Consider the following 19464-nt stretch of genomic DNA (forward strand, 5'->3'; position numbering starts at 1 on the left):
AAAAACGGGCCACAATTTCATGCAGTGCCACTTACTGACATTTTTTTGCGTTCGACTTGGCTTGCTACTCCACAGAGACACAGCTCTTTGCCGATGCCCTGCTCCCTTCCCTTTTCCCTCAACCCAACCCCCAAAAGAAGTTTCTTCTAACCATCTATATCAGGCTACCCTGAGGCACCGAGGTACCATTGTTTCACGATTAGCAATAGGCAGAATCAATATGCATTAATGTATTCAGATGCATTTGCTAAATAAGGACCACAGTTCAAGGGCAGAATATGGACATCCAATGTAGACTGTAGCCTTTTTTCCCCAAAACAAAAAAACAAACAAATCATTTTTCCTGGGCAAGGAATGTCAGAGCTGCATACATGAGCCAATAAGCAGAGTTTTAAAATGAGACAAAAGACCCACATTGAATTTGGAACTGTACTTCTGTAGGTTGGAGTTCTATACAAACAAAAATTGACTAGGTGGCTGCTGCAGAAATCTTACTTATGAAATATATTATTGCTGACTATTTTGGGAGGAAGTTATACAAAGAAAAAAGATGACGCAAACTCTGTTTTTGAAAATGCTCTTCCAGTAAGTTTCAAATGCAAATTAATTATGGCAGGGAAGCTTATGGACAGGCAAAAGAATCTCTGTGCAACACAAACGGAGGCCAAATCTAATTAATCCAGAAAAGCACATCACTGGGCTTGGAATATTTCAGATTCAGAATAAGGAGGTATGGAAATATGGGATGACATCCCTAAGCTCTGTACAAAAGGCCTTTTGCTGGATTCGTTCAGAGAGAACATCCCTTCCTTGGCTGCGGTATTTCTTGTGCTAATCTCCATCTGAACGTGGGTCCAGATTCATAGTAGTACATAACATTTACAGTCATGTCAGAGTAATAGAGCTGTTACACATCACTTGGCTATCCAAAGAGAAAATCTAGAAAGTGAAGGAACTATGAAGAATTAAAACTAGTCTAAGTTTGAAAAAACCCTGGATATGCAAAACACCAGAAAGCCTTTAAGCAGATCAGAGTAACTATTTCAGAACTGCAGAGCAGAGTCTGGGAATTCCTTCAACTCTTTTCGCCTTTTCTAACATCACTCTTTATAGTTTCTTCCTTGCAGAACACTGCAATGAGAATAGGGTGATGTCGACATCTCTGTTAAGAGGTGAAGTTAAACATTTGTTATTAGAATTTATAGTAAAGTGGGTCATCATGTTTCCCCAAGAAACCCACCAGCAGTCTTTTGAATTCTGAATTTGCATCTGTCACTGTAGGACTTGGATCACAATAAAGGATTCAGAATTGCACACTGGGTCTGTCCAATGGATCCTTCCTTCAAAGTACCTAGAGCACCCTCCATATTACTAACACTTTTGGTGGTGGTGGTTGGGAGATCTCTAGGTATATATTTGCATATGGAAGAAAATCTAATTGTGGGAATATTTTATGCCTAAGCAGAGCGTAAGTCATTGCTGCTGCATTTTTCTGCCCTTGAAGTTGGTAAACAAAGCAGTTTTAAAACTTTGATTGTATGACATTTTGCCAGTCAGCAGGTGGCCTCTAGATAACAAGAGCCTGGAGAATTGACTGCAGATGGAAAAGGGGCCTGGGGCACATATACTAAAAAATAGAGATACTGTTGTGGCTCTTATAAGCTATGGATATCAGGGCTATCGGAACTAGAGCAACATGTTTTTTCTTGTGGAATCAAAGGCAAGGAGCAGTTTCTTTTAAAGGCACTAGGACAAAGAGTTTTGAAAACAATCGGCCCTATTTCCCAACCTACTGAATGGAGTAGGCAAGCTACAGAATATGGGATTTGAGACAAAATGCTGCAGAGTGAGTGAAACCTTTTCAAACAAAAGAAAGTGGTGTTTCAACTTAAAAATGCTGAATTTTTTTATACAGTAAAATTGTATTAAACAGCAGATAAAAACAACATGCCCCATCACCCAATGGGCAATGGACACTTTGAAAATATTTAAAAGGTTAACTATAAAACAATATTACATCCAAAATATGAACAGGCCAATTCAAGTATATACACAATATATTAAAATCATATAAATTATATATTTATACAAAGGACACAAATATCTCAAGGGATTGCTGTGAATTTAACAGAAAAGAGATCCAAACTGCCAAGTTAACTTCAGATGTGCAATGAGCTTCTCCCAGGGGGCGGAGGGGGGTGTCTTTTTCATGCCAACATGGAAAAATTAATACCTCCGATACCATGAGTACAGAAAAACCATAAAAATTATCCAACACAAATGGAAATGCCAACACATCAGGGAGAGTAAAGTACACAAGAAACCTCAGCTATGAATTTTCAGAGTGAGCCTTCTTTCCCATGCGTCCTCACTCCAAATCAAAAGTTTCAGGTCACCTAGGGCATAAATTAATCCCAGATATTTAAATGTGACATTTGGTGTTTCTTTCAATTGCAAAGTTAAAATAATAATAACTGACACTATTCAGACTGTAAGAAATAAAAGGGCAGATGGCAAACTGAAAAGTTAACAAACCAGCAGTACTATAACTATTGAAGGATGTTTCCACATTAAGGGTAGTATCATAGAAGAAAGCTTAACAAAACAACTTATTTTTAATTATTGATTTCAAAATACCTACCAAACACGTGAATCACTAGGAATCCTTCTGTAGATGGTTAAGACTCAAGCGTGTCCCAAACTGACTATCAGATCAAGAGGTAGAATCCAATGGGGAGCTTCCACCCCCGCCAATTATCTTTTGTCCCCATCGCTTGCGCAATGGTGATTTCGAACTTCTGGGGCAACCTAAAACAAGTGGAAATGCTCTGTCCTAGAAAGAGGCAGGTCGGCGGGGTGTGAATAAGGGAGATCCAATGACCTGCCTCCTTCCAGAAACAAGTGTTTCTGCTTCTTTGGGGGGCTTCCTGTAGGAAGCGCTCAATCTCCCTTGAGTAAGTGGTGGGTCCCATTTGTGCAACGGAACTGGTGGGGTGGAAAAGGATCGGCGGGGGCATAAGCATCCTACTGCATTCTGCCCAGGGCCAGCATATGTATGTTCTGCAAAAACAAGACAAAATCTTCTCACTAGTGTGGCAAGTGAAATCACTTAAATAAATGGATTTATAAGAAATTGCTACATTTCAGTTTGCCCACAGGTCCAAGGCATGCAAGGGCAAACAATATAACATGGAAAGAAAGCCACAAGGCAGAATTAAAAATAGACAGAAAACTGTTAAAATGGTAAAGGTGTCTGGATATGTGTATTTTAAAAACACAAAACAAATAAATCCAGATGCAAAACTGAAAAGAGCTGATTATATATTGTGCCTTACCATCACTGGATTTTCATGAAAGGTACTTTCAAGCATCACAAAGGGCCCATTTCTATGTAACCACATTGGTGAAGGAACCACTGTTCCATAGCTTCAACCCAGGGTGCTGCAATAACAACTGAAAAGGATGGAGCCAAGTCGGCAGGACCAGCCTTGTTTGGACAGACATGTGTGATAGACCAGAAACACCTGGCAGGACCATTCAAACATACAATGATGGCTTAGGATGAAACCAGAGAAAAGTGGCCCCTGTGCCACTATGGCAATGGATGATGGGCCTCAGAGTTAGTTAGAAATTGGCCTAATACTGAGCCTCACAGGACAATTCTATGATGGGTGAGGTCAGCAAAACACTGGGCAGAATGGTAGTATACTGGCTGCCAGATAGTTGAGTTGACTCACAACAAAACTGAGACACTATCTTTTTTGGGCACCAAGAAATGTTTCCTACACATTGGTTGGAACAAACAACCCGTATTTTAAGCCTTCCCACATTATGTTTTACAAGCATTGTTAAACACAGGAACTTGTGTCAAAAAACGACATAATGGGAAGTGGCCCGCAGACCATGATCCCCAAATTTCAAGTAATTTTGGGGGTTTTTGGACAGCTGCATTAGACCATACTGCAGAATTCCATCATGTTTTTGTGCTATGGTTCATGAAGCCAACCATTCGTGTTCACGACTTGGTTAATGCATGTATCTAGTGAATATTCACCTAGGTTTGCCCACACATTCGGTGCATCCTCCTTGAGAATGAACTATTCAAGTTAATTATATTGCAAATTAAAAAGAGAGAAAGAGACAGGACAGATTAATTACATTCTGTATGCTCCTTTTAGGTTGAAAAAATATGCTTTTTAAAGGCTTGTCAAAGTTTAGAAGAAAAGCATTTCTGTTAAAAAATCCAAGATTAAAAAAATCATTAAGACATTGGTATTTTTTCTTCTGATCTTACAAATATTACAAATATACTACAGTTTGACCAAGAAGATGTCATCATGAACATGCTGCTGTTAAGCATGCAATGCCACTGATCACTGTTTGGTTTCAGGTATCAATGCACCCCACAATACTCTCAGCTGCTACCCCCTCCCCACAAAGCCCTGATTAATAACAATCCTATAAAAAAGGTAAAATCTAGAGTTAGTGGCAAATTCTTTATCTTCACAGTAAATTGTTAACAAAGTGAGCTTTATTGTGGTCATCTGTAAAATCTCATCATCAGTCAATTGGACCCTGAAAAATAAGTTTGATGCAGTTCTGATCTCCAGTCAGCTGGGTAGCGCAGAAAGGGCAGGCAGCATGGAACGCGTGAGTACCATGTGGCAGTGGGATCTGAGACCAGTATTTGGCAGACTTTTCAGAGCACACATGGCCACAAGGAGTGAAAGCATATGTTGGAGGGCCGGCATCAACATAAAAGCCTGCCTCGCACCCAAGCCAGAGAGGCACGTAGGGACCAACGGTTCTGCACATGGGGCACTCACGCTCGTTGGCTTCTGTGTCGCTGCGATGTCCCCAGTTGTGATAGCCATGGACGTGGCCACAGCTGAGATAAGCCCATGGCTGTTTCTCTTCGACCACTTCTTTGCGGTTGATGCTGGGAAATGCCAGCGTGTTCAGCCCCACAGGGCACTGCGGCCTCGCAGCATTGATCTCTTGCCGTAGAGCCTCAATGTGTTTCTGAGTCGGTGTGTGAAATAAGCCATCTGCTGTTCTCCACAGGAGGGTGGCTCCACACAGATCAATGAGGGAACCATCTTGGAGGACGTTGGTTTCATTTTCTACCTAAAATGGCAGGCAGAGATGTAGAACAATTTGATAGCTAATTCATTCTGAAGTGCCCCCACACCACACCAGAAGCAAGGAGTCTCCCATCTTGCTCTTCCATTAACCCCTTGGTTATCTCAACGATGCATTGTTCAGCTTCCTCCCATTTCCCCATAACTATTTTATGTAAAGACACTAAAACAATGTCTCCTATATAGTAAGCTAATGCAGATTACACCAGAGCAACAAAACACACATACATTCCTTGTTACCCTGGCATCTACATTTCCTCCCTCAACCTTTGTTGACTTCCTCACTGTCAAAATTAAAATTCTAAGTTCCTCTAGGCAGGGGCCTCTCTCATTTTGTTTATGCCACTCTATAATGCGTCATTAACATTGATGGCCCTGTATAAACAACAATCTTCATAGAGTAAGATTGTTCAACAGATCCCATGGGGCAGCCATGATACCAAGTTGTATCAAGGAGTCCTTGAAAAGTAGGGCTGTGCACCGCCTCGTTACAAAGCCCGAATAACGAGGCGAAGCAGGCAGATTCGGACAAGCCTCCTCGTGATACAAAGCAGATCAGAGCAGAACTGATCATACCGAGGCTGGGCGGCAGGCGCTGGCGGAGCGCTAGGGGCAAGCCATGCCAGCTAAGGGGAACAAGGGAGAGATGTGTAGTATCTGTCCCCTGCTCCGGGCCTGTCCAGAGCCAAAGGATGGCTGGGGGAGGCGTGACCCCATCTTCTGGCCTTCATTTGCTGCTCTGCAATGCCAGGTCTGTTACCCAGAAAACCTCCCTCATCCATGACATGATCCTGGATGAGGGTGCAGACCTAGCATGTATTACGGAGACCTGGCTGGCCGAGGCTGCTGCTCCAACCCTTGCAGCCATGTGTCCAGCTGGATTTTCGTATGCACAGCAGCCGAGGGCTGGGGATCGGGGAGGGGGAGTGGCTGTTATCTACCGAGAGTCCTTGGTCTTCACCAGACCCCCTCTCCGGGAGACCAAGGTTGTTGAGTGCATGTACTGGAGGTTGGGCCCGAAGGGCAGTCTGGGGATTCTGCTCGTGTACCGTCCACCCCGCTGCACGACTGACTCCCTGGCCGAGGTGCTTGAGGTGGTCTCTGATGTGCGTGTACAGTCCCCTAACTTACTGGTGTTGGGGGACTTCAACGTACATTCGGAGGCCATCCTCACAGGAGCACCTCGGGACTTCATGGAGACCATGGCCTCCTGGGAGCTGCACCATATTCTAACTGGGCCCACCCATGTAGCCGGTCATGCACTAGACCTTGTGTTTGTTTCTGGAGAAGCGGGGAGTGATCTGGAAGTCGGGGGTATATCCACCACCCCCTTGTCATGGTCAGATCACTATCTGGTGATGTTGGACTTCTCGGTTCCACAACCCCTCCGCAGGGGTGGAGGACCCATTAAAATGGTCCGCCCCAGGCGTCTTATGGATCCAAATGGATTCCTGAACGCGCTTGGGGATTCTCTGGGGCATGCCAACGGCCACTCGGTCGAGACCCTGGTGGGTGGCTGGAATGCCGCAATCACTGGGGCATTAGATCGGGTGGCTCCGAAACGCCCTCTCCCCCTGAACAGGGCTCGGACTGCACCATGGTTCAATCCGCGGTTACGAGCTCTGAAACAGGAGGTGAGACGGCTAGAGCGCCGGTGGCGGAAGTCTCGCTCCAAAGACGATCAGACACGGGCTAGAGCTATATCTTCAGCCTATCACGTGGCGGTGAAGGCAGCAAAAAAGGAATATTATGCTGCCTCCATCGCGTCTGCAGAGTGCTGCCCCAGGAGGCTGTTCCAAGTGGTCCGGAGCCTGGTCGGTCCTGTGGCTCCGGAACCACTGGAGCATTCTAAGGCCTCCTGTGAGGCTTTGGCAAGGCACTTTGCAGATAAAATTGATCAGATTAGGTGTGTTACTCTGCACACTGTGGATACAGTTAGTGAGCAAGAGGCGGCCTGTGGCAAACCGGTTTTGTGGGATCGCTTCCAGCTTCTTCCTCCTGATGAAGTGGACAAGGTGCTTTCATCTGTAAGGCCAACCACCTGCTTACTTGATCCTTGCCCATCTTGGCTCATTATGAGCTGCAGAGAGAGACTGGGTGAGGGGATCAAGGCGGTGGTGAATGCCTCCCTTGAGGAGGGAGTGATGCCATCAGCCCTCAAGGAGGCAGTGATAAGACCGCTCTTAAAGAAGCCCTCCTTGGATCCTCAAGTTCTGAACAACTTTTGCCCAGTCTCAAATCTGCCATTTTTGGGCAAGGTGATTGAGCAGGTGGTGGCGGTGCAGTTGAAGGCACACTTGGAAGAAACTGATTATCTAGACCCATTTCAGTCGGGCTTCAGGCCTGGGCATGGGACAGAAACGGCCTTGGTCGCCTTGGTGGATGATATGAGGAGGGCTCTGGATAGGGGTGAATGCTCCTTCCTTGTTCTCCTCGACCTCTCAGCGGCTTTTGATACCGTTGACCACGGTATCCTCCTGGACCGCCTGGAGGGGTTGGGCATTGGAAACACTGTATTGCGGTGGTTCCAGTCCTTCCTCTCTGGCAGGTACCAGAGGGTAGCACTGGGAGAGGAGGTTTCGGACGCGTGGCCACTTACTTGTGGGGTGCCACAGGGTTCCATCCTCTCCCCGATGCTATTTAACATCTATGTGAAGCCACTGGGGGCTATCATCAGGAGGTTTGGGGTGCAGTGTCATCAATATGCGGATGACACGCAGCTCTACCTCTCATTCAAATCTTCACCAAGGTTGGCCGTAGAATCCCTGTCCAAATGTCTGGAGACGGTGAGTGGCTGGATGGGGAGGAATAAGCTGAAGCTCAACCCTGACAAAACCGAGGTACTTTTGGTGGGAGACAAGAGGAGGCTGGGGGATGTTGACCTGGTGTTGAATGGGGTACAGCTACCCTTGAAAGACCAGGTCCGCAGCCTGGGGGTCATTTTGGACTCCCAGCTGTCCATGGAGGCTCAGGTGTCAGCTGTGAGCCGGACAGCGCTGTATCAACTCCATCTGATACGGCGGCTGCGCCCCTACCTTCCCGACCATCTGCTCCCATCGGTAGTACATGCCCTGGTCTCCTCTCGTTTAGACTACTGTAATGCGCTCTACGTGGGGTTACCCTTGAAGACGGTTCGGAAACTGCAGCTGGTACAGAACGCGGCGGCTCGCCTGATTAAAGGCAGCCGCCGGCGAGATCACATCACTCCAGTGCTGAAGGAGTTGCACTGGTTACCAGTTGTTTTCCGGGCCAAATTCAAGGTGTTGGTTTTGACCTTTAAAACCCTATATGGTTCCGGCCCAGCCTATCTTAAGGAGCGCCTCCAGCAACACCAGACAGGCCGCTTAACAAGATCAGCCTCGGATGGCCTTCTCTCTGTCCCATCAGCCAGGACAGCTAGACTGGTGGGGACGAGGGAGAGGGCCTTCTCTGTGGTGGCCCCCACTCTGTGGAACTCCCTCCCTAGGGAACTCCGTCATGCCCCCTCTTTAATGAGCTTCCGTCGTGCATTAAAAACGTGGTTGTTCAGGCAGGCATTTGGGGTGGGTTAGGGTATTTTTTAAAAAAAAATTTATGGTAAAATTTTATTGTTTTAAATTGTTTATGGTGGGTTGTACATCGCCCAGAGTGGCTGGGTGACCAGTCAGATGGGCGATTAATAAATTTAATAAATAAATAAATAAATAAATAAATAGAACTGAGGTGCCCTGAGGCACAACACCTCCCCCACGAAGCACCTCCGCCTCCTCATATATTTGGAGCTCTACTTAATGCCTGAGCAGTCCAGACAGGCTGTCTCCAAAATGTATCAACTTCTGAAAGCTCAGGTGGAGGGGCAGGAGGAGGAGGAGGAAGAGGGAAGATGAGCAGATGCAGGAGGCGGGGGAGGCAGGAAGGCAAGCGTAGGAAGAGGAGGGAGTGTGCTTTGACAAATAGGAACTCTCAGCCAGAACCAGCGCCAGCAGTCTCTTATCAGAGAAAGTGGTGGTGGAGGGGGGTATATACTTCGAGGAAAGGTTGTGTTTGGTTATTGTGCTAGCTGTGTCTTTGGGAGAGGGCTGGTGTATAGTTAGATGATCTGACCTGTGCGCGTGTGCATGCATTCCTTGCAGTTCCTCCTTCTATTTCTTCGTTCTCAATCGCCATTAGGCTTTCCTCAATATTTAAAAGGAAACAAACAGCTAGGTTGTAGTGGGATCATTCCCTTGTTCCTTGTGTAAGCTGCCCCTTTGGGACTGTGTCTTTGCACGCATTGCAGCCGCCTTCTATTTCTTTCCACCTCCGGCTTGTTTGTTCTGTGTATTATTCATATTCATCTCTCCTTTCAATATTTTTTCAAACAAACATAGCTTTTCTTTGCTCATTGCTGCTATGCTCCCCGCTCCCCCACCATTCCTTTGTTCATGTTGCTTGTAGACTCTGGAAAAGGCTGCGTTTGTTTTTTAAGATCGACCCTCACTTCTGCTTTCTCCATTCTATTTCCTTGTCATTTTTGTCTTTCAACTCTGTCTCTTCTAGATTTTTAAAAACCCAGTCTTATTTTGATTTTTAAAAACAAACACTGACTTTTGGGCATGTTCCTCCCCCCTCCCTGCTTTAAAGTCATATTCAACCATTTAGTTTTCTCTTGCTTTCTAAAATCTTCAAGAAAGGCATATTATAGCAGCCTACATGTTTAGTGTTTGGATCCCCCGCCCGACCCCCACCATGCTAAAATAAACTGCCTGTTACTTTTCTGTGTTGATCCTCCCAAAACAGAAATTAAAGAAGCATTTTTATTTTTATTGTTTGCTTGCTCTTGGCTCTTATCGCCTCCACTGTCTTCCTGTACTTCTTGAACTTAACCTGCCTTCCATAAAAGAACATGAAATATTAAACAACAAATTAGAGGAACACATTATTTGCTTAGGTAGTTCTGCTTTTCTTTTGCTCTTGTGTGTCTGTGTCCGTGTGTGTGTCTGTGCTAGGTTGTTGTTCCACCAACGCTACACATCCCAATTTCAAGACTGTTGAAAAAGCACTAGACACATATTATTTATATTAACTACGTTCTTATTCCAATAACACAACTGTGTGGCAAAGCAATCCAGTGCAATATGAGGCATCTTTGGGGTGCTGGCAGGGAGGAAGTGGGAGAGGTGCTGCTGTCACTAGAAGCACCGTTAGGCAAGCGGTCAGTCCCTTAGTCCAGATAGTGCGTCCTGGTGCAGTCCCGGAACTCCTGCAAGCTCTCTGTCTCTCACCCCCAAGAGGCTTAGGCAGGCCACCATGGAGGAGATGGGGTGGGGGAAGTACGGGTCTACCAGGTGGTTTCCAGCGTTCAAAAATCAGTGGCCCTTCTGGGCTAGGCAACGACCACATTCAACCATCAGTGGCCCTTCTGGGCTAGGCAGTGACTGTGTTCATTCAAGCTATCCCTCCCAATCCAAAATTGGGCGGTATAGCTAATACCCTGGAAGACAAAAACAGAATTCAAAGTGACCTTGATAGGGTGGAGCGCTGCACAGAGAAAAAGAGAAGGAAATTTAATAACCCTACTATTCTATGATTCTACGATACATTCAAAAAATTTATTTAGTGTGTGCTAGAAATAAACAAAAGCAGATTTTTTTTGATTTTTTTTAAAAAACACCTCTTCCAGCCTGCCTGCAAGGTAATATGTGTATTCAGCCATAGAGAGGCTGAGCCTCTTCTGAATAAGGGTTGTTTTGCATGTAAAAGGAACCTGCAGCAGAGATTAGGAATAGTGACTTCTGCTTCAACACACATAGAATCATAGAAAAGTACGGTTGGAAGGGGCCTACAAGACCATCAAGTCCAACCCCCTGCTCAATGCAGGAATCCAAGTCAGAGCATCCCTGACAGATCACTGTCCAGCCTCATCTTGAATGCCTCCAGTCTGGGAGAGCACGGTACCTCCCTTGGTCATTGGTTCCATTGTCGTATTGCTCTAACAGCCAGGAAGTTTCTCCCAACGTTCAGCCGGAATCTGGCTTCTTGTAGCTTGAGCCCATTATTCCATGTCCTGCATTCTGGGATGATTGAGAAGAGATCCTGGCCTTCCTCTCTGTGGCAACCTTTCAAGGACTTGAACAGCACTATCATATCTCCCCTCAATCTTCTCTTCTCAAGGCTAAACAAGCCCAGTTCTTTCAGTCTCTGTTTCCAGTCCCTGATCATCTTTGTTGCCCTCCTCTGAACCCTCTCCAGCTTGTCTGCATCCTTCTTAAAGTGCGGTGCCCAGAACTGGACGCAGTACTCCAGATAAGGCCTAACCAGAGCTGAGTAGAGGGGAACTAGTACTTCCCGGGATTTGGAAGCTATGCTTCTAGTAATGCAGCCAAAAAGAGCATTTGCCTGTTTTGCAGCCACATCACATTGTTGGCTCATCTTCAGCTTGTAATCTATAACAATATCCAAGATCCTTCTCGCTTGTAGCGTGATTGAGCCACATATCGTCCATCTTGTAACTATGCATTTGGTTTCTTTTTCCTAGATGCAGACTTGGCATTCATCCCTATTCAATTTTATTCTGTTGTTTTCTGCCCAGCGCTCCAGTCTATCAAGATCCCTTTGAATTTTGTTTCTGTCTTCCAAGGTATTAGCTATCCTGCCCAATTTTCTGTCATCTGCAAATTTGATCAGCATTCCCTGCACCTCCTCCTCCAAGCCATTCATAAAAATGTTGAAGAGCACTGGGCCCAGGACTGAGCCCTGTGGTACCCCGCTTGTTACCTCTCCCCAGTTTGAGAAGATCCCATTGATAAGCACTCTTGGAGTCCAATTCTGTAGCCAACTGTGGATCTACCGGATCATGGTTTCATCTAGCCCACTTTGAGCTAGTTTGCTCATCAGGACATCATGGGACACTTTGTCGAAAGCTTTGCTGAAGTCGAGGTAAATGATGTCCACAGCATTCCCACAGTCCACAAGGGAGGTTACTTGATCAAAAAATGAGATCAGATTCATCTGGCAGGATTTGTTCTTGACAAATCCATGTTGGCTTCAAATCATCACTGCATTGTTTTCAAGGTGCTTCCAGATGGATTGCTTTATCATCTGCTCCAGAATTTTCTCAGGAATTGATGTCAGACTGACTGGTCTGTAGTTCCCAGGTTCCTCCTTTTTACCCTTTTTGAAGATAGGGACATCATTAGCCCTCCTCCAGTCATCTGGCACTTCACCTGTCCTCCATGATTTCTCAAAGATAATAGACAGTGGCTCTGAGAGTTCTTCTGCCAGTTCCTTTATTACTCTAGGGTGCAGCTCATCTGGCCCTGGAGGTTTGAATTCATTCGAAGTAATTACGTGTTCCTTGACCATATGCCTGTCGATCTCAAGCTGCAATCCTGCCCCTTCAGCCTGTACTTCGCCTTTGACAGGGGGCTCATAGACCCTCTTTTGGGAGAAGACTGAACCAAAGCAGGAATTGAGCACTTCTGCCTTTTCCTTGTCATCTGTTATCATTTCGCCATCTTTATTTAATAGCTGAACAACCATTTCTTTCTTCTGTCTTTTACTATGCACGTAGCTGAAGAAAGCTTTTTTGTTGCTTTTAGCATCCCTCGCTAACCTCAGCTCGTTCTCAGCTTTAGCCTTCCTGACGCCATCCCTGCAATTCTGTGCTACCTGCCTGTACTCTTCCTTCGTTGCTTGGCCTCCTTTACACTTCCTATATGCGTCTTTTTTTTGTTTTCAGGTCATCTCTAAGCTTTTTGTGAAGCAAAAAAAATTGGCTTCTTCTGTTGTCTTCCACCTTTTCTTCTTGTTGGAATTGTTCGTAATTGTGGCTTGAGAATTTCCTTTTTTAAAAACTCCCACCCATCTTGGACTCCTTTTCTTGTTAGAGTCGCTTGCCATGGGACCTTACTGATCATTTTTCTGAGTTTACTAAAATCAGCTTTCCTAAAATCCAGGGTACGTGTTTGGCTACACTCGGCTTTTGCTTCCTTTAGAACCAAGAACTCAAGTTCTTGGTTCATGGTCGCTTTCCCCCAGAGTTCCTGTAACAGCTACTGTATCCACTAAATCATCTCTGTTGGTTAGGATCAAGTCAAGGATAGCCGATCCTGTAGTTCCTTCCTCTACTTTCTGTAGGAGGAAGTTATCGGACAAACAAGTCAGGAATTTCTTGGAGGGACCATGTTTTGCAGAATTTGTTGTTGTTGTTCAGTCATTAAGTCGTGTCCGACTCTTCGTGACCCCGTGGACCATAGCACACCAGGCCTTCCTGTCCGCTCTCTCCCGGAGTGTGCTCAAATTCATATTCATTGCATCGGTGATACTATCTAGCCATCTCATCCTTTGCAGAATTTGTCTCCCAACAAATAGCGGGGAAATTGAAGTCCCCCATTACTACTGCATCATGCTTCCTTGAAACATTGGCTATTTGCTTTTCAAAAGTCTCATCCTCGTCTTCTCCTGGATGCTCTCGATGGGACTACCAAGCTCATCCTCCTGTATGTACTGTGCAGTACATTCACCCAGAGTATTTTTCTTTCCCTTTCTATCCCTCTTCTGACTTATTCATACTTATTGGAAGTATGGATGAGAAAACTATCTGGGCCCCAAAGTTCTTGAGTTTCCTTCCCAAAGCTTCAAAGTCTGACGTGATTTCTGTGTAGCTCCGCTTGGTGGTATCATTTGTTCCCACATGGATGAGAAGAGAGGGATACCTGTCATTGGGCTTTATGAGCGCAGGCAATCCTTCAGTCACTTCTCTAATCTACCCTCCCGGGAGACAGCATACCTGGCGAGTCCACGGATCTTTGCAACATACTTAGGTTTCGATCCCATGCAGCAAGGAGTCTCCCACTACTACTACTCTTCTCTTCTTCTTGTTGTATGTTGTAGGCCTTGGTTTCATCACCTCTGCTTGACTGACCTTCAGCCTCTTGCTTGCTCTCATGCAGGTTCCCCTGCAATTCTTCCTCTGCAGGCTGTCCTCCAGTCTCATCCGCAAGTACCTGGAAACGGTTCCCTAGTTCCACTGCCTCCACTGGTGCAGAGTGGCTTCTAGTTCTTCTGCTCCTGTCAGCCTTTTCCAAGGAGTATCCTCTACTGCATTTCCCCTCACCTCAGCATTTCTCTCTTCTGCGTCAGCTTGGTGTTGCTCTTCAAGCTTCTGTTCTTCACTTTGCTGCTGTAGTCCCACCATTCTGTCCAAGAACTCTTCGTGTTCTCTTATTCCCTGGAGGGTCGACACTCACCGCTCCAGTCCTCTTATTTTTTCTTCCAGCAGTGTGATCAACTTGCACTTGTTGCACGTGTAGGCCATGTTTTTCTCAGGCAAGAAAACAAACATTGCACACACCTTGCAGGTCACCACCACTGGAAAGTCTTGTCCTTCCATAGACTGTTTTCCTTTTTGTGTCTAGCTTTCTGATTGTTCTAGAGTAGCCTGTGCCTGGTCCTCTACTCACTGGAGGTTAAAAACAATCCCACTCTTTGCCTTTGTCTCCTCTGCCACTGCAAATCCCCTGGCCAACTCCTGTTTGCTCCCCATTTGCTCGCTCTGATCCCTCGCTCTCTGGGAGCTTGCTTGCTTCTGTAGTCCCTGGACCAGCTGGAGCAGCTTCCTCTGCTCTGCTCAGCTGGGAGGCGGGAAACACTGTCCCTTCTGAGTTTGGTCTGAAGTTCTGGGAATATCAAATTCAACCTGCGCCTAGCACACAAGCCAGTGGGCCAAATGGCCTGGTCTTTGGCTGGTGGGATGCCCTCGAAGGGGGCTGGGAGGGGCAAGGTTTCACACACATCTGTGGAAATAGGAAAAAGTTATAGTTCTTGGCTTTGAGAGTTTTTGTGGAAAATATAATGTACCTACACCTACCATTAAAACCACTAAGCAAAACTGTCTGAAATTTGGCAGCTTGAGTCCCCTCCAGAGATGCTGCAAGGTCCCCAAATTTCTTGTCTGTATGATAAAAACTGAAAACGTTATGACCATTCGTATTTTCCCATACAAGTCAATGGGAAAATGCTAGAAACATGTGATCCAGATATTCGAATCTCACTTCAGATCCAAGTCGAAGCGCAGGGGGTCTGAATCAGTCTGAGGCAGATAGGGGTCACTAAGGAGTATCTGAAGCAACATCAGAAACAGAGCGGGGGTGGACTGTGCACATCCCTACTGAAAAGACTAATACACGATTATTTCAAAAAGCCTACTTTGTCAGATATATGAAGTGCTTCCCCAAGTTGGTAGGTACTGGCCACAAATGTACACACTGGAGCCCCAAAATGCATCAGATCAGCAATACAGACATTCAAAATTCATCCACACAATTAAACTTATTAGCGCTAAGATCAGAATTTCTTCAGGAAGCATCACGCATTTCACGTTCAAAGCTAAAGCTTTCCTGAAACTCTAGATCCTTTGGCATGCAATTCATCAGCAACAAGTTTGGATATAAATGAAGCAGAAAGGTCATACTGCAGACTCTCATAGATATGGTCAGAACCATCAATCATAGTAACTCCAGGCTGGGAAGAATGTAAAGCAGCATTTTCTGCCTCATATTCAGGAAGGACATTCCATTTTTTTTATGCAAGATGCATCTTTTTTCCCTTATAAGGCTTCAGGAAGGCAGAGGACATCACGCCACCATCAAGTTAGCCTGCGACATACTGCAGAGGCAAACTGCTGTGAGCCCTAATGAGGCACATTTCCCAGTACCATGGGAAGACCTGGCTTCAGTTATGCATGTCTTGGAAACATCCAGGCTAGATCCCTGTAACATGCTCTGTATGGGCTGCCTTTGATGAGCATTTAGAAGCTACAAATGGTGCAAAATATAGTGGCGAGTCCTAACTGGAACCTGCTTGCAGGAGGCACCTAACCCCATTATTGTGTCAACTTCATTGGTTCCCTATTTGCTTCCAGGCCCAACTCAAACTGCTGGTATTGATGTTTAAAGTTCTGAACAGCCTGGGATCTGGGTGTCTTACGGTAGGGATAGACAATGTGGCTCCTCAGGCACCAATGTGACCCCAAACATCCTTTTTAGTGCCCACCAAGACAGCCTACCAGACCTGTACTCGGTCTTCCTTATTAGGTAAGGCAGCCACATTTCTAGATGGGACACTGGGGGGGGGGGGTGCATAGGGCCAGCCAGTCCGCCCCACCCCGACACACACACACCCCTCACTGGTGGAGAGTATTCTTCGGGTATGAATGAAGTTTAATCTGTTGAACTGTCTCACCCTTTTGGGGGAGATCCCCAGGAATACCAGACTCAAAAGCTTGATGTTGCTTATAGCTACAGTTACAGTTACCTCTTTCACCTGCGGTCTGTCCCTGCATTCTGATTCTTCATGAACTGAACTACTTTGGTAATGACAGTGAACTCCTGAGCTTGGCTTTGCTGGATTAGGTATCTCAGTTTTACAGTCCACCCAAAAAACAAACTTATCCATACTACAAGTAAAGGGAAGGGCAGAGAGCAAATAAATATTTAGGGTGAGTTTCTTAATTCCTCCTTGAGGGTACCTCCTTCTAGTCTTGTTCTTGACCTTTATATTTTCCTTCCTGTTGGACAATCAGGGAAAACTTTTTTAACTGGTTGTTATATAATGGACTAAGAGAATGGAAACTAATTGTGGAAAGCAAATGGAATTTTTTTTACTGCTTGCTGGGTTGATTTTTCTGCCCAGAAAGCCTGAAAAGGCCTCATGCTGAGCTGCACACATTGGGGAAATCAGAAATTAGGCCTGAATTACAGCTTAGGTGGCCGGCCAGCAAGGTAACTGTAGAGTGCACAGTAGAGTTCTATTCCTCTAGGGCAGTTTTCATCCTTTGAGATAAGGTACTCAAAAAAAGAATGAAAAATAGCCACTATGATTATGAGTATAGCGAGTACTTTAAAAGAGTAAAGGGTAACTTAGGGTAGATATTTTTTTCAGATCACTTTTAAGTTATCTCTTTAATTCACCCTTTAACAATAACCATCCAATCCTGCTCTACTCATTATAATTACTGCAGAATTTTTTGTGAACCACCCAGAGAGCTTCGGCTATTGGGCGATACAGAAATTAAGTAAATAAATAAACAAAACAAACTCTTACTTCTTTCAGCAGACAAACAAACATGCTTCTTTATTGAGGGCTGGACAGAGTACACAACTGAAACTGAAGAGCAGAGCAAAGGAAGGATAGAGTCTAACTCTAGCCCCTAATACAAAGTTCTAATATTTAACTCTTCAATGGTCATGTTACTATACAGGCTGGTTTTTTCAGGATCACTTACAGGGTGATTATGATAATGAAAAATCCACCCTCCGTCAGGGAAAAGCCTCATCTGGCTCTTCCAGATGAGGCTTTTGTTGTGTACTCTCCCTGCCTTATTTACTGAATTTTTCAGGGGGTCCTGTTCTGAAATTGCTCCTGTTCTTAAAACAAGCTGCCAGTCTTTAACTGGAGGCTGTCATTGTCTGTCATGTAACAAATTAAAAAGACAATTTCCCCCCAAAAATCCTAGGGGTGGGGGTGGGGTAAGGTACAGCTCTACAGGGGGTGGTGCACCCATTTGCCCTATCCTGGCTACAGGGCTGAACCCTATTCCTCGCAATTTTTATTTTAAAAATAGTTTCAATATTTTCTTACTGGCAGCTGGGACTGCTTCAAAGTACTCTCGTTTTAGAGTGCGTTAGGGGAGGAGCACTAGTACTTCGTTGTGTTTTTCTGTTGGGTTTTCATGCTGCTTTATTCCTTATGCTGTTTGGTTTTATTTTTATTTATTGGTTTTATGTTTGATTTTTAAATAGGAACCACTTTGGACATTATTATTAGCAGCAAACCAGGCTAGAAATTGTTTTAAAATAAATTATCATAAACTTTCCAACTTACTAGCTTGCCTCTTTGCTGAGCAGATCTTGTTTCACGTAGAGTATATACATCACCACAGACTGAAATTTCCCGCCAGATTCCAGGTTTAGATTCTTCAGTGAACCCTCCTTTAGGATGCATGACTAGAACGCCATTAGTTGTTAATCCATCCATGTGTCCATCAGGATTCTTCCACTTTGCTGCTTTTTCCTAGATACGATGCCATAGAAATAAATAAAAGGTAAATTACTCAGTCCTGAAATGCCAACTTATCCAACCACATAAGTGAGCTTCCAAAAGAAAAATAGATATAGAAATGGAGGTGTTCCTGGGAATTCTAATCAGCAAGAGATTGTACAAAGTACTTCAGAGTAACTGTCTGTTCAAAAGTAAACTACTTCTACTTCTGCTAACAAACTAGCTCATCTCCATGCCAGACAGAAAACTGGAGAGAAGTTCTTCCAAATTCAGATCACACAGCTGATAGCAATTTTCTATTTAGCCACATAGATACAGACAGTCAGTTCAAAACACTTTTCCCAGAACTGTGGAAAGACCTGGCTATAGCCCTGCATACACTGGTAACATCCAGGTTAGATAAATGTATTTTTACTTTAATTCAGCTATGTGATCTGAGATTGGAAGTCATTCTGTTGACGTGGAGACAGGCAAGTGTGTTAGCACAAGTAATGGCAGTACCTTTTCTCCCTCCATATTCTTTATTTAGGTAGCAAAAGCCATTCTAGTTTCTCCAGGTTTAACACACAAGTAGCAAGTGTAGCAAGTGAGAAAGTTAAAAGTCATATAAAACATTTGATGTAAAGACACTGTAGGATTTAGTTGTCATGTTATATTTTAGACAATGGACAATACTATGACACAACTACAAAGATGTGGAGACAGCTTGTCTTGAATTACGTCCATACTGACCCTTTAAAGACCACTGAACTACAGAGCTAGTTTTGAGAGGTTGAAGTTAATTTGTCTGTCTGGGAGCCTGCTGTGTGTTTAGGGTACGATTGTCTGCAGATTTTGAATGGGGTCAGATGACACAATAACCCACGATGTTAAATAACCAACAGTGGCTTATTTAACCCATTCTTGGTTATCGTGTTGTCTGTCAGGAATTTTTAAATCCATGATGACTTATTTGGCTGAAATAAGCCACTCTAAAAACCCATGGTCTGCAGTATGGGTTATTTAACCCACCGTACGTTATCGTGTCATCTGGTGCTCAGGGTGGCTTATTCTGATCACAGCCAAAGTCGACTAACAAAAGAAGTCAAGACTGTTGTGGCCGCTCTGCTCCAGCCTACACAGCTCTTTTTCCAAGATTTGACAAGCAGCCAAGGGACAACCACAGCCAAACAAACACAACCATCCCTGGTACCATGCTACAGTTACAAAATGACAACTTTCCTCGAGTACAATGACAGCCTCGCGCTATTGTGCTCTCCAACTACAGTGAAGTTACACAATGGAACGCATCCCTGATTGCTGC

At 44.8% G+C, this 19464-nt stretch overlaps 1 protein-coding gene across 3 annotated transcripts in view; it reads right to left on the minus strand.

The window, feature by feature from the left end:
* Positions 1–1881: 1881 nt before the first annotated feature.
* The window catches only part of PELI2 (pellino E3 ubiquitin protein ligase family member 2), a 122328-nt gene continuing 104745 nt past the window's right edge, over positions 1882–19464 (minus strand). For all 3 annotated transcript variants that reach the window (XM_084835581.1, XM_084835589.1, XM_084835571.1), the window contains 2 exons: positions 17985–18173; positions 1882–5127 (listed from right to left, as the gene is read on the minus strand). In XM_084835581.1, coding sequence (XP_084691707.1) covers positions 4561–5127; positions 17985–18173 — 756 coding nt within the window. In that variant the 3' untranslated portion in view covers positions 1882–4560. The remainder of the gene's footprint in view (positions 5128–17984; positions 18174–19464) is intronic.

Source organism: Heloderma suspectum, chromosome 1, assembly GCF_057233095.1.
Source record: "Heloderma suspectum isolate Gila_16-S chromosome 1, 16-S_ref, whole genome shotgun sequence".
Classification (NCBI taxonomy): domain Eukaryota; kingdom Metazoa; phylum Chordata; class Lepidosauria; order Squamata; family Helodermatidae; genus Heloderma; species Heloderma suspectum.